This window comes from Macaca fascicularis, chromosome 17, assembly GCF_037993035.2.
Source record: "Macaca fascicularis isolate 582-1 chromosome 17, T2T-MFA8v1.1".
Taxonomy (NCBI): Eukaryota; Metazoa; Chordata; class Mammalia; order Primates; family Cercopithecidae; genus Macaca; species Macaca fascicularis.
This window is the reverse complement of record NC_088391.1, coordinates 104,327,603-104,340,190: the sequence shown is the minus strand read 5'-3', so window position 1 is coordinate 104,340,190 and position 12,588 is coordinate 104,327,603. Positions and strand designations below refer to the sequence as shown.

The following is a 12,588-nucleotide window of genomic DNA, read 5'->3' as shown; positions in this document are numbered from 1 at the left end:
AGCGTGTGCTATTGGTCCGGTTGCCTGTCGATGGGCTGTTGTGACAGTCATCACAGGGGAGACTGTGCAACACCAATTAGGACTCAGACATTTCATCTCCACGAAGCTGTAAATAAGAATGCCACTGGCTGATCTCACGGCTGGTAGACTCTCATAATTAACGCCCGAGGCGGCTGGCGTGCCCAGGGCCAAGCCCGGCGTCCTTCAAGCCTGCCTCTCACTGTCCGGAACGTGAGGATCCTGGACCAAGTGGTGTCAGTCTCCCGGGAATTTGCGCTCTATGGAAGGCAAATGTGAGCTGTTGTCTATTTTTTTGTTTTGTTTTGTTTTGTTTTGTTTTTTGAGATGGAGTCTCGCTCTGTCGCCCAGGCTGGAGTGCTGTGGCGCGATCTCGGCTCACTGCAAGCTCCGCCTCCTGGGTTTACGCCATTCTCCTGCCTCAGCCTCCTGAGTAGCTGGGACTACAGGCGCCCGCCACCGCGCCCGGCTAATTTTTTGTATTTTTAGTAGAGACGGGGTTTCACCGTGGTCTCGATCTCCTGACCTTGTGATCCGCCCGCCTCGGCCTCCCAAAGTGCTGGGATTACAGGCGTGAGCCACTGCGCCCGGCCATGTGAGCTGTTGTCTAAAGGGCAGGAGGCAGGGTCAGTGCTCTCCGATGCCCGCTGGACCCGGGCGGGTGCTGCCGACGCAGTCAGCCACAACGCCGCCCAAAATGTGGCCGTGACAGGGAGCAGCGTCCCTGCTGGACTCCAGCCAACCTTTAAAACCTCAACTCCAGGCTGGGCTTGGTGGCTTATGCCTGTAATCCCAGTACTTTGGGAGGCCAAGGCAGGTGGATCACCTGAGGTTGGGAGTTTGAGACCCGCCTGACCAACATGGTGAAACCCCATCTCTACTGAAAATACAAAATTAGCCGGGCGTGGTGGTGGGCGCCTGTAGTCCCAGCTACTCAGGAGACTGAAGCAGAAGAATCGCTTGAACCCAGGAGGCGGAGGATGCAGTGAGCCAAGATTGTTCCCCTGCACTCCAGCCTGGGCAACAAGAGTGAAACTCCATCTCAAAAGCAGCAGCAGCAGCAGCTCCAGTCTCAGGGCCGCCATTTTATCGTAAGATGTCATAGTGACTGTTTTCAGGAAGGCAGGGGGGTGGCAGTGCGGCTCCTTGAGTCCCTCCGCTCTGATTTCCAGGAAACGTCCCGTGGCCGGACAGTAAGTGTCACAGACACGGCCCATGGGGGAGGCCAGTGAGTGCGTCGCAGAAGTGGGGGAAACACAATTAAACCTTTCTTGCTTCCTTCTGGAACGGACACTGTTGGAAAGTCTTCGTTAAATCACTTTATGATGCAGCGTTGTGCTCTCTGACCCTCCCCCGACGCAGGGCAGTGTCAGCGTCAGATGCCAGCGGGGGCACTGCCTGTGACAGCGAGGCATCGCGGTGATCTGGGCGCCTGGGGGGTCACTGAGCTCCTTTATAAGCCGGGCATTCAAGTGCATCTGTGACGTATTCAGGAAATAGCACGGCCCTGCGAGGGATCACAGCAAACCCCCGGGTCCGCTGTCCGCCCGAGAGACACCTGCGTATTTTCCCCCTTGGAGCCTTCCAGTTGCACCATGAAATCAGTGACTGGGATAGAAATTCCAGCCTCCTGCTACAGCCTCTGGGAATTTTGTGTTTGTGCAGCAGACAGTCCTCTTGGAAGGATTTTCAGAGCAAACAAAGTCACTGTCTGTCATCCAGGGCCAAGCTTTTACGTTTCTCCAGGGTTGCAGGAGGAGAGGGCCAAGGCTAGGCTTCCTTCCTCGTGGCGTCTGTGTCCCCTCTCACCTGCCCGCTGACTTTGTCTCCTCTCTGCAGCCGGCGTGGAACAGCCCTGCATCCAAGGCGCCTCTGTCCTGGCTGCCTTCTGGGCTGCTGCCCGCCCAGCTGGGGATGCAGCAGCCGGTTGCGGGGGCCAGGACCCTGACCTGGTCCCGCGCACTGCTCTCTCCCTGGGGAAGGCCTTCCTGAGAAAGATGGATGGGGACCACTGGCTGCTTTTTTAAAATTAACTCTGTTTTGGGGGCAGTTCTGTGTTCACAGGGAAACTGAGCGGAGTATGGAGTTTCCATACACCCCTCAGTAGCCCCCGCCCAGGGCCCCATGGGTGACACCGGGTGACACTGCAGCCACGCGTTGTCAGGACCTCAGCCGTGGTGGACGCTGGGCCCCTTTGCTACGTCTGTGAGTTCGCAGGAGTGCAGTGCCAGGGACCTCAGTGCAGCATCTAGGCAGGTGCCAGGATCGGCAGCCAAGTCCTCTCATTCCTTTCCTGTGGGAATTTGTGCCTTTTCCCTTTGCTCTTGGTAGCCTGGTTAGAGGTTTATTAATTTTATTGGTCTCTCAAGGAATTTGCCTTTGGCTTTGATTTTTCTCGTTGGTTTCTGATCTGACTTCTGGTTTCTGTTCTTGGGCTCTGGGTTTAGTTTGCTCATTTTCCTCAGTCTCCCAGCCCTGAGCTCAGGTCAGGGTTCGGATCTCCCTTCTGCTCTAGTCTGTGCTGCCGGTACTCCAGATTCTGTCAAACCCTGACCACAGCTCCCGCTGCGTCCCACTGATTTTTTTTCTTTTTTTTTTTTTGAGACAGAGTCTCGCTATGTCACCCAGGCTGGAGTGCAGTGGCCGGATCTCAGTTCACTGCAAGCTCGGCCTCCCGGGTTTACGCCATTCTCCTGCCTCAGCCTCCCGAGTAGCGGGGACTACAGGCGCCCGCCACCTCGCCCGGCTAGTTTTTTGTATTTTTTAGTAGAGACGGGGTTTCACTGGGTTAGCCAGGATGGTCTCGATCTACTGACCTCGTGATCCGCCCGTCTCGGCCTCCCAAAGTGCTGGGATTACAGGCTTGAGCCACCGCGCCCGGCCCGTCCCACTGATTTTGATGAGTAACACTTTCATTTCTGTTTATTCCAGAACATTTTAAAATGTGTCTTGTGTTCTCCAATTTGTGTGTTATTTAGAACTGTGTCGTTTAACCTCTAAACGTTCTGGGATTCTCCAGCCTGCGCTGGCACCTGCAGATTTACTCAGTGACTTTTCTGGCAGGAGAAAGGGCCTTCCAGGGGTGGATTTTGTTTGTTCCCACTCCCGAATCAGCAGAAGACGGAAGCGCACAAGTCAGCTGGTCAGGAAGGATTCACGCTGCAGGAACAGAGCAGCCTCAGGACCTGATGGTGCCCAGCCAGGTGCCCCTGGACCCAGCCAGGACCCAGGAGAGCACACGGGGGCCGCACAGCCTGCTGCCAGGAGCCAGGAGAGCACATGGGGGCCACAACCTGCTGCTGGGGACCACGACCCCCGATGCGGCGTGACTCTTCCTGAAGCTCCCTAACAGGAATCGAGCTGCCTCCATCTGCACAGACTCTTTCTAATCTGAACACTTCTGTCCTGAGGGAGTTTGCACCCGCCATTTAAGAATGGGATGAAGCGGTGGGTTCTCAGTTACTCTTGGGCCAGGCACTTCCTCCTGTCTTTTGGTGTTCAGGGCACTGCTTTAGCCCGTGGACAGCCACAGAACAGAGCCTGGCATTTGGGGTTCGGGTCTGTGATCCCCCCTGCATTTGTGGTCTGTGTTGGTAGATCTGTTTGCTGAGGGTCTGGGTTTTTGAAAAACAGCTTAGTGGCATATGTGAAGATGCTATTTTTAACTTGTATAGGGAATAAATATATCTTGACTAATTTTTGGGGTATTATTTTATGGTTTATTTTTCTTATTAGGTGATTTACCTCTCAAGGCGGGCTAGGTGTCTGGAAGATTTTTGAAGGAACTTTAAGGTTTTTTAACGTTTAGGTTGGTGGGGCCTAAGCGAGGTCCCTGCTCCATCTGAGGTTCTGCACCAGGCCACATGCTGCAGGGCTGCCGTCGGTTCTGCCGTCCACGTCTTAGCGCCACGCATTCTGCCCATCCCTCCCACCCTCCCACCCTCCCACAGGCAGTGACAAGCCCTGGGGAACAGGCCCTGGCCTTGCTGGAGCCTCAGGAGCAAGAGCTCAGGGCCAGGCCAGGCAGAGCTCCTGATGCATGGATGAGTCTGTGTTCATTCCATCCATTCAGTGCCATTCAGGCTGGAGCAAATACAGGGACAGCGGCACGCACAGATAGGCACGCACAGCCGCACACACACACACAGGCAGACACAGTCACATGTACACACAGGCGGTGCACACACTGGCAGACATCCACACACAGTTGCATGTACAGACAGGTCGACAAACACGCATACACAGGTGGACACACACAGTCGCACACACACACAGAAGGACATGCACACAGCCACACACACACAGACAAGAAGACACACAGGCAGATACACACACAGGCAGATGCACACACAGCTGCTCACACACATAGTTGCATGCACAGAAGGACACACACAGCCACACACACAGGCAGACGCACACACAGACAGGCGGACACTGACAGGCAGATACACAGTTTCATGCACACAAAGGCAGATGCACACAGCCGTGTGCACACAGATGGACACACATACATAGTTGCACGCCCACACAGACACATAGCCACATGCACAGGCAGACACACACAGCTGCATGCACACACAGGCAAACATGCACACAGTTGCACACAGGTGGACACGTACACACAAGCAGATACAGTCACATGCACACACAGGTGGACACATAGTCGCATGCACACTGGTGGACACAGCAACACACACAGACAGACACACAGTTGCACACAGGTGGACACGTACACACAAGCAGATACAGTCACATGCACACACAGGTGGACACATAGTCGCATGCACACTGGTGGACACAGCAACACACACAGACAGACACACAGTTGCACACAGGTGGACACACAGCTATACACAGGAGGACACGCACACACAGCAGCACAGATGGACACACATAGTCACATATATGCATAGGCAGACACACACACAGTTGCATGCACCCAGGTAGACACAGCCGCACACACAGGAGGACACACAGCTGCACACACACACACACAGCACAGATGGACACACACACACAGTCAAATGCACAGATGGACACAGGTGGACACACACACAGGTGGACATGCACACACAGCAGTATCCACAGATGGACACACACAGTTGCATGCACAGACAAGTGGACACACACAGATGGGCACACACACACCACAGCATGCTTATACAGGTGGACACAGCCAGACACACAAACCACACACACACATAGGCAGACAGACACACAGTCGTACTCACAGATAGGTGGACACACATCCACAGCTGTGCACACAGACAGGTGGACAGACAGCAGCACGCAGAGACAGATGGATCTGTAGAGACAGGTGGACCCGCAGGGCAGCCTTGCTGTCTGTTCTGCTGGAAGCCCCCATGAGCCTTGCTCTCTGTGTGAGCCTTGCTCTCCATGTGAGCCTTGCTGTCTGTGTGAGCCTTGCTCTCTATGTGAGCTCTCCGAGCTTCCTGCGGGTTCCATGCGGCCTTGCCCGCGGGGAGGTAAAGGCAGGCAGTGGCCCCGGTTCAGGAGAGAGCTTGCTTCCCCTCCGTTTTGCCCCAGTGGACACACGTGAGCAGCTGCAGCGTCAGTGTCTTTGGGGGGCTGCTTCACCGAATGACCATCTCCCACACGGTTGGACCCCTCACTTCTGAGGCAGCGACCTGCTCTCAGCAGAGCCAGGAGCCTGGGCAGCCACATGGGGCTGAGCGGCCAGGCAGGCAGCTCTCCTGAAGGAAAGCCACGGCTGGGACCCTGCGTCCGGGGGTGGAGTGGAGGGACCAGACGTGCCCGTCGGCTGCGGCGGGGTGGAGCCACCTGCTCCCTTTGCCTTCTAGGCTTTCCCTGGGCTGTGCGGCCCTGGCAGCCTGTGGGAGCGCCACAGCCCCTGACACCCCGTCCTCGTGCCTTGCAGGGCAAAGTGCACCTGGAGCTGCGGCTGAGCGAGGTCATCACAGACACTGGGGTCGTCTGCCACAAGCTCGCCACACGGTAAGACGCGTCCTCACCAGGGACTGAGCACACAGCGAGTGGCCCGTCTGGCTCCCGAGGAGCACACAGGGGTTTTCAAACCAACACACAGAAATTTCCAGAGCCGGTGGCTCCCCAGGATGACGCTGTTTTAGAGGTTCTGGCACCGCAAGACGACAGTGTTTTAGACGTCCTGGGCCCCCAGGATGACGCTGTTTTCGGGGTCCTGCCCCCCCGATGACACTGCTTTAGATGTCCTGTCACACACTCCCGGCGTCCTCACTAAAGCACATGCTCACCTTAGAGGTGTTGTTTTGGGCTTTTGCGAACGGCTGGCGTGATTCAGTGTCACACCGAGGCAGAGCGGCTGTCATGGGCCCTCCCTGCCTTCCAGGGAGGAAACCGCATCTCACAGCTTGAACCGAGGCCTCCTGCCCGACCCAGAGCTGTCTCGCCATTTGCCCGGGGGTCTGCGCTCCCTCCTGACGCCGCCTCTGCTTCTCTCCTCAGCATCGTCGAGTGCCAGGGCCTCCCCATCGTGAATGGGCAGTGCGACCCCTACGCCACCGTGACGCTGGCAGGACCCTTCAGGCAAGTGACCTCACGCCTCAGGTTTCTGTTCTGGTCCTGGGGGCCGAGGGTCCAGCTCTGAAATCACGAGGCCACTGCCTCATTTGGGAGGAGGCAGGAGGCTGCGCTTTGAGGTAGAATATGTAATTTTTACTTCCTTTTGTTTTCTTTATTGCTCCAAAATTGCTCTGTAGAAAACGAAGCCTTCGTGCTCTTCGTGCTGAGTATTTTTGTCTCGGTAAAGGTTCGGGATTTGCATACCATCTGGAGTTGGAGACGAACAGAAATATTTATGAAATAAATAAAGGCAATAAGTGACTTGTGCATTTGAGAGCTCAGTTTTATGACTGAGAGACTTGGAATCAGCAGTGTTGCTTTAATCCCAATCCTTTCTCTCTCAATAACAGATCGGAAGCAAAGAAGACGAAAGTAAAGCGGAAGACCAACAACCCCCAGTTCGATGAAGTGTTTTATTTTGAGGTTGGTATCTTCATGGGTGAACGTCAAGTGCAGGCTGCACCCGAGACACATTGGCAGAAAGTCTGGATCAGAACCATCTCAGTCTCTTCCCTCTGGAAGTTCCTCCCGGAGAGGAGGCAGCCCCGCCGGCCCTAGGACCCGTGGCCCCAAGACCTTCCCTCCTCTCCCGAGAGAGAAAGGCTTTTCGTTGTCTCCCGAACTGGCCCAGATTTGAGTTAAAAGATGACAGGTTAATGCTTTCCAAATTACCAGGACTTTGGGGTTTTTTGTTGTCTTTTTGGCTGCTCCGCCCAAGTGTCCCTGAGCAGGCGGAATGCTTGTTCCAGTGGAAATAGGCAGGGTTTTGAAGCAAAGCGGGGAAGGATTCAGACACAGAGATCCTCTCAGAACATGAAGCACCAAAATCCATGAGAAGGAGGGTGCAAGGGCTGCACCTGGTAGAGTGGGACCCACTGTGCCGTTTGGGGACGGCTGCATCTCATGGAGTGGGGACCTGCCATGTGGCCGGCGCGGTTTGGGGATGGCTGTCTGCAGGGCCTTTAGACAGATGCTCTTCCCATCCACAAACCTTCCCGTGCACAAGCCCTGGAGATGTGAGGATGGATGAGGCCTCTGTGGCAGGAGCATGGCCAGTCACACCTGAGGGGTCAGGCGGGCTCCCCTGAGCCATGATGGCTGAGCGGCGCTCGATGCATGCAGCTCTGGGGGGACTGTTGGAGAGTGGACCTACCAGTCTGAGCAGGACCCACGGGCACTGCTGAGGCTCAAAAGGGCCCCACAGGCAGAGGTGGGAACTTGGTGTCCGAAGCCAGACCGAGGCTTTCAGGGCCGCTGTGAGGAGGGCTTTGGAGGTGGAATCTGTTTTCTGTCTCAAACGGAAGCCCTCACTTAGAGACAGGCAGAGAAGATGGTTTTGCCAGAGCAAGGGAAGGCAGGGAGCTGCCAGGCTCCCAGGGGCAGGCTGGGCCCTGTTGGCGGTGCAGGAGGCATGTGGCATGGACAGAGTTCCAGGTGGCAGCTTCCCCCGGCTCGGCTGCCACACATGGAGCTGTCATATACACGGTGGGGTCGTCGGCTGCCACACGTGGAGCTGTCATACACACAGTGGGGTACAGCTCGCCCACTGCCCGGCCACACCCGGGTGCTCATCACGCTTGCAGTGTTCTCACACCGTTTCTACCGTGTGCACTCCCATTCACTCTGTAAAGACGTGGGTCTCAGCCTACTGGAGTAATTTAGTGACCACAGAGAGTCTGAAAACCGTGGTCTGCATCACCACCTGTGGGGCTCCAGGGAAGGCCCAGACCTCGCTGACCACTGCCGTGTGGGCCACACGGGGCCCTGCTTTTTGGGGTCTGTGACCTTTCACTCTGTCTCCACCCCTTCCTTAGCAGCCATGGACCTCTTTCACCAGGACCCCGTCTCTTTCGGCTTCAGCTGCTTCTGACCCAGCTGGAGGCCGAGCCCCGGAGGGGGAGCGTGTCTCCCACAGGCTGTGGTCGGACAGGCACCTACCAGGAGCATACCCAGGAAAACAGATGTTCCGTTTCCATGGGAAGCAGCATCTGTACCTTTTTCTTCCAGGATCACAACTAGACACATTAAGGCCCTTTAACTCTCTAAATGAGATTAAATAATCTCATAAATTTGGTAGGAGCTGCTTTCATTCACTCAACAGATGTGTCAGGTGCCAGCACTGTGCCGGTGATCAGCTGGTGATAAGATGTGGGAGAAAACAGAGGAGTCCAAGACCACCACACCAGACCAGCATGGGAGGGACGCAAACAGACAAGCCCCTACAATAGCTTCCGACCTGCCCTGCAGAGAGGACATGAGGCAGGGGCACTGGGGGGGACGCTTCCTGGAGGAGGCATTGCCTGACCTGCTCTGCAGAGAGGGTGTGAGGCAGGGGCGCCGGGGGCTTCCTGGAGGAGGCATTGCCTGACCTGCCCTGCAGAGAGGGCGTGAGGCAGGGGTGTCAGGGGCTTCCTGGAGGAGATGTTGCCTGACCTGAGTTTTATGAGATGGGGAAGTTGGGGGGAAGCAAATTTGAGGACAGTGGTGTGTAGGTCAGGAAGGAGGAGGCGTCAGCAGCCCTCAACCCGAAGCAGAGAATTGCCCCTGCATGATCTTTGCCTCAGTTTACCAATCAGGAAGTGCAAGCTCAGAGGTTAGGCAGTTCTAGCAACGTGATTTTGGCGTCAGACCCTGCATCAGAACTTCAAGCTGAGAGCTCCTGAGCTAGCATCACTGCTGAGGCCCAGAGAAGGTGGGGCAGGGAGGGAGGCCGGGCAGGAGGGAGCCCTCCTTGTAAACGTGGGTGACCTGGTGCATGGCTGATGGTGGTTAAATTGGAACTCGAGGTGGTAACCGACTGTGGTCTCCTGGAGCCCGTGGAGCGGCCTACTGCTCTGCTGCAAGGACCCTGCAGGCTGGCGGCAGTGGGGGGCGGTCCCGGAGCCTCGACCCTTTATGCCTTCACTCCCTTTCTGTTCTAAGGAACCCACGGTGCAGAGGTGTCAGGAGGAAGGTAGCAGCGTCTTGACTTTCCGCCATCTGACGCTTCCCAGAGTGCTGGGGTCTGTTAGGGGCTGGCGAGTTTCAGGCACCATAGGCCTCACGCTTTTCACTTCCTGTTGGCAAATAGAGCCTTGAGGTGGGGCTGCTTCGTCTCCACGGCAGAGGGGGTCCCTCCCTCACAGGGTGGCAAGCCTAGAGCAGGTGCAGGTGAGGGACGTTTAGGTCCCTGGAGCCCGGCACCCATGAGGAACCGCTGGGAGAGTCCAGCAGTGGCTGTGAACGGCCTTGGGGCAGGTCTTGCCTGGGTCTGCCCCTCCAGGAGCTCTGTGAGTGGGAAATGCTGGCACTCAGGAAGCCGGGCCTGAATCCCGAATCTCACCTAGGGCCTTCCCGGTTGTGGCCCTTGAGTGGCGTGTGGGTAAGCGCAGAGGAAGTGCAGCCCGGGGCCTGGGTCCGCGTGGAGATACCCCCGCCTGGTGGCACCGCGGTCTCAGCGCTTTCTCTCTCCGCTGACTCCAGGTGACCCGGCCCTGTAGCTACAGCAAGAAGTCTCACTTTGACTTCGAGGAAGAAGACGTGGACAAACTCGAAATCAGGTGAGAAAACCAGGCTCCGCGTCCCCGATTCGGCAGTTTTCACCCAAACTCCTCAGCTCTTTTGTTATTTGTTTCTAAATATAGGGTCATAGGTAGAAAAGAATTTCCATTTTCTTGGTAATTTTCACAACAGATGTTAGAAGCTGTAGTTGAAGTGACAGCCTGTGGGTGGTGTTAGGGCTCACCTTGCAATTCCTGCGAAGAGGCGAAGGCCAGAGGTCCGCATCCCTCCGGCCGAAAGGCTTCTTCATCCACCAGGAGCGACGGGGCACACAGGCTGCAGCTGTTCTTAAGGTCTTGTTCTAAGCCCTCCGCCGTCCATGGGTGCAGGTCTCACTCGGAGGTCATAGGCCTGGCGGGTCTGCACAGCGCCCGGCCCTGGCACTCCTGAGGCTCTCAGCTGGGTGGCCTCTGGGGAGACCCTGTCCCCTTTGACTCGAGTGAAATGTTCTCACCTGGTACTGGGTTTGTGTTTCCTGCGTGTGGTCATAGAAGCTGCATCGTCAGCCTTTGCCCTGGAGCCCCCACCGCCCTTTCCTGGCTCCTCAGCGCCTCCCATGGGAAACGGGGAAATCGCTTGCGGGTTCTCGCAGGTTGGGACGTGATCTCAGGTCCAGGATTTAGAAAGCCCCACGATCCGGCTGACTCAGAGGTCTGGGGAGGGCGGGCCCCAGAATGTGCTCTTCACAAACGCTGGTGGGTTCTCCCCTCCCGGTGAAAATAGGCTGGATTCCTGTTTCTTTTTGAACGTAGCCTCTGTTCCTTCTGTACCAACGAATGCCCCCATCCCCTGTGAAGAGGCAGATGAACCTCCCCTGAAGCCCCCGAACCTTTCCATGCTGGACAGAGAAGGAACGAAACGGCTCCCTCCTGACCCTCCCCAGCCGGCCCTGAGACCCCGAGCCTGGGATGCTCCTGAGCCTGGGATGCACCTGCTTTCTTTAGGTCATTTTGGAGAATGTGCCATCAAATCCCTGGTCACGCTCCCTCCCAGGGCCTGGCAGTGCCCCAGGGGGACCCTTACCGGGACATGTGGAGCCGGCGTGTGGCTCAGGCCCTACGGCTGCTGGGAGGCGTGGTTTTGTGGTTGAGAACCATAGGAATGTCCCTGATGTTATTGGTCAGATCCGCCTCCCCTAGTTGTCTCCATCCTGAACCACAGAATGTCCCTGACGTGGTCGGTCAGATCCACCTCCTGAGGGGTCAGGGTCCTGAACTGTAGGAGTGTCCCTGACGTGGGAGTCCTAAAGCAGGGTTGTCTCCACCAACTGTCTCGGTTTGAGTCCCATTTTTAAATGTCTTGGCCTAAACCTTCATTTCCAGGCTTCACGGTACTGAGCCAGGGCCTGAGACCCTGGGCCGGGCATCAAGGAAGCCTCCCCAGGACTCATGCCAGCCCCACCACCAGCCCCTTTTTCAAGAGAAGGAAGCACCATCGTTGGTTCCTTTTTACACCAAGCTTTGAATTCAGGAGTGAAGTCCAGTTACTGAATTTTTTTAAAGCACACAAAACGTGTTTTAAATATTTCCTTTTTTAAAGGCAGATGCGCCTGCCTGGCCACTTGGCACATTTCCAAAGTCCCTGCGCAGATCAGCGGTCCCCTCTGTTCCTTCTGAAAAGAGCGCGCTATGGGTTCTTGTGCGGCCTGTCAGCCCTCCCTGGCCCCAGACGCCAGTGCCTCTGCAGGATTCGCAAGGGCAGCAGAATCACCGGCCTTCCGGAATCTTCTCCCCCCAGGGGGATGCCCCTGATGGCCACAGTGTGGTTAGACCTGCTGAGTTTTAGCCGCCTGGGTAGGGCCGGGCACGTGTAACTGGGGTTTCAGGCCCGTGGGTAGAGCTGGCCACACATGACTTCGGGTGTTTCAGGCATGCGGGTGGGTCCTGGCCATGAGGGACTGGGGTACAGTCCTGTAGACTTGTTGTAGCCGGGGATGCTGTGTGTCTGTCAGAATTTCACAGCCCCAGGTCTGAGGGGACACGTACTGTCCCACACCAGGACAGAGCATTAGTGGAAGCCGCTGCCGTGTTAGACATTAGCAGAAGCTTCACGATGCTGGGCCCAGGCTACTCAGGGAGATTCGTGGACCATGCTGTGGCCACGGTTCTCCCCCTGCTGTGGTGTGCGTGGCCCCTGAATCCACTTCATGCCCCAGGTCATAAGCGATCTGTGGACACAGGGCTCTATATTCAGGGGCAGGGCATTCACAAGCACCCAGTTTTGTTTTGAGGCACATTTTCATGTGACGAAAGCAGAGAGCCCCTGGCTGTTGAATCAGCCAGCCCATCCTCCATGGGCACCCTCCTCTCTACAGCCCAAGTTCTTCATCATCCCCTGCATTGAGCCCTGCAGATGGAGGCTGCTGGGCCGTACGCTGGGACGGTGCGAGAGGCACACGCCACAGGCCCCTGAGGGTCTCACTTGCCCGCCGTGCACAGGCTGCTGACA

At 56.6% G+C, this 12,588-nt stretch overlaps 1 protein-coding gene across 5 annotated transcripts in view; it reads left to right on the top strand.

Moving 5' to 3' along the window:
* RASA3 (RAS p21 protein activator 3) overlaps positions 1–12,588 on the top strand; it is a 136,716-nt gene that overhangs the window by 88,117 nt on the left and 36,011 nt on the right. For all 5 annotated transcript variants that reach the window (XM_045377568.2, XM_005586330.3, XM_065533528.1 and 2 more), the window contains 4 exons: positions 5,918–5,994; positions 6,484–6,564; positions 6,951–7,023; positions 10,063–10,139. Coding sequence is in view for 4 of the 5 variants with exons in the window: in XM_005586330.3 (XP_005586387.1) it covers positions 5,918–5,994; positions 6,484–6,564; positions 6,951–7,023; positions 10,063–10,139 (308 nt within the window). In the remaining variant the exon portion in view is untranslated. The remainder of the gene's footprint in view (positions 1–5,917; positions 5,995–6,483; positions 6,565–6,950; positions 7,024–10,062; positions 10,140–12,588) is intronic.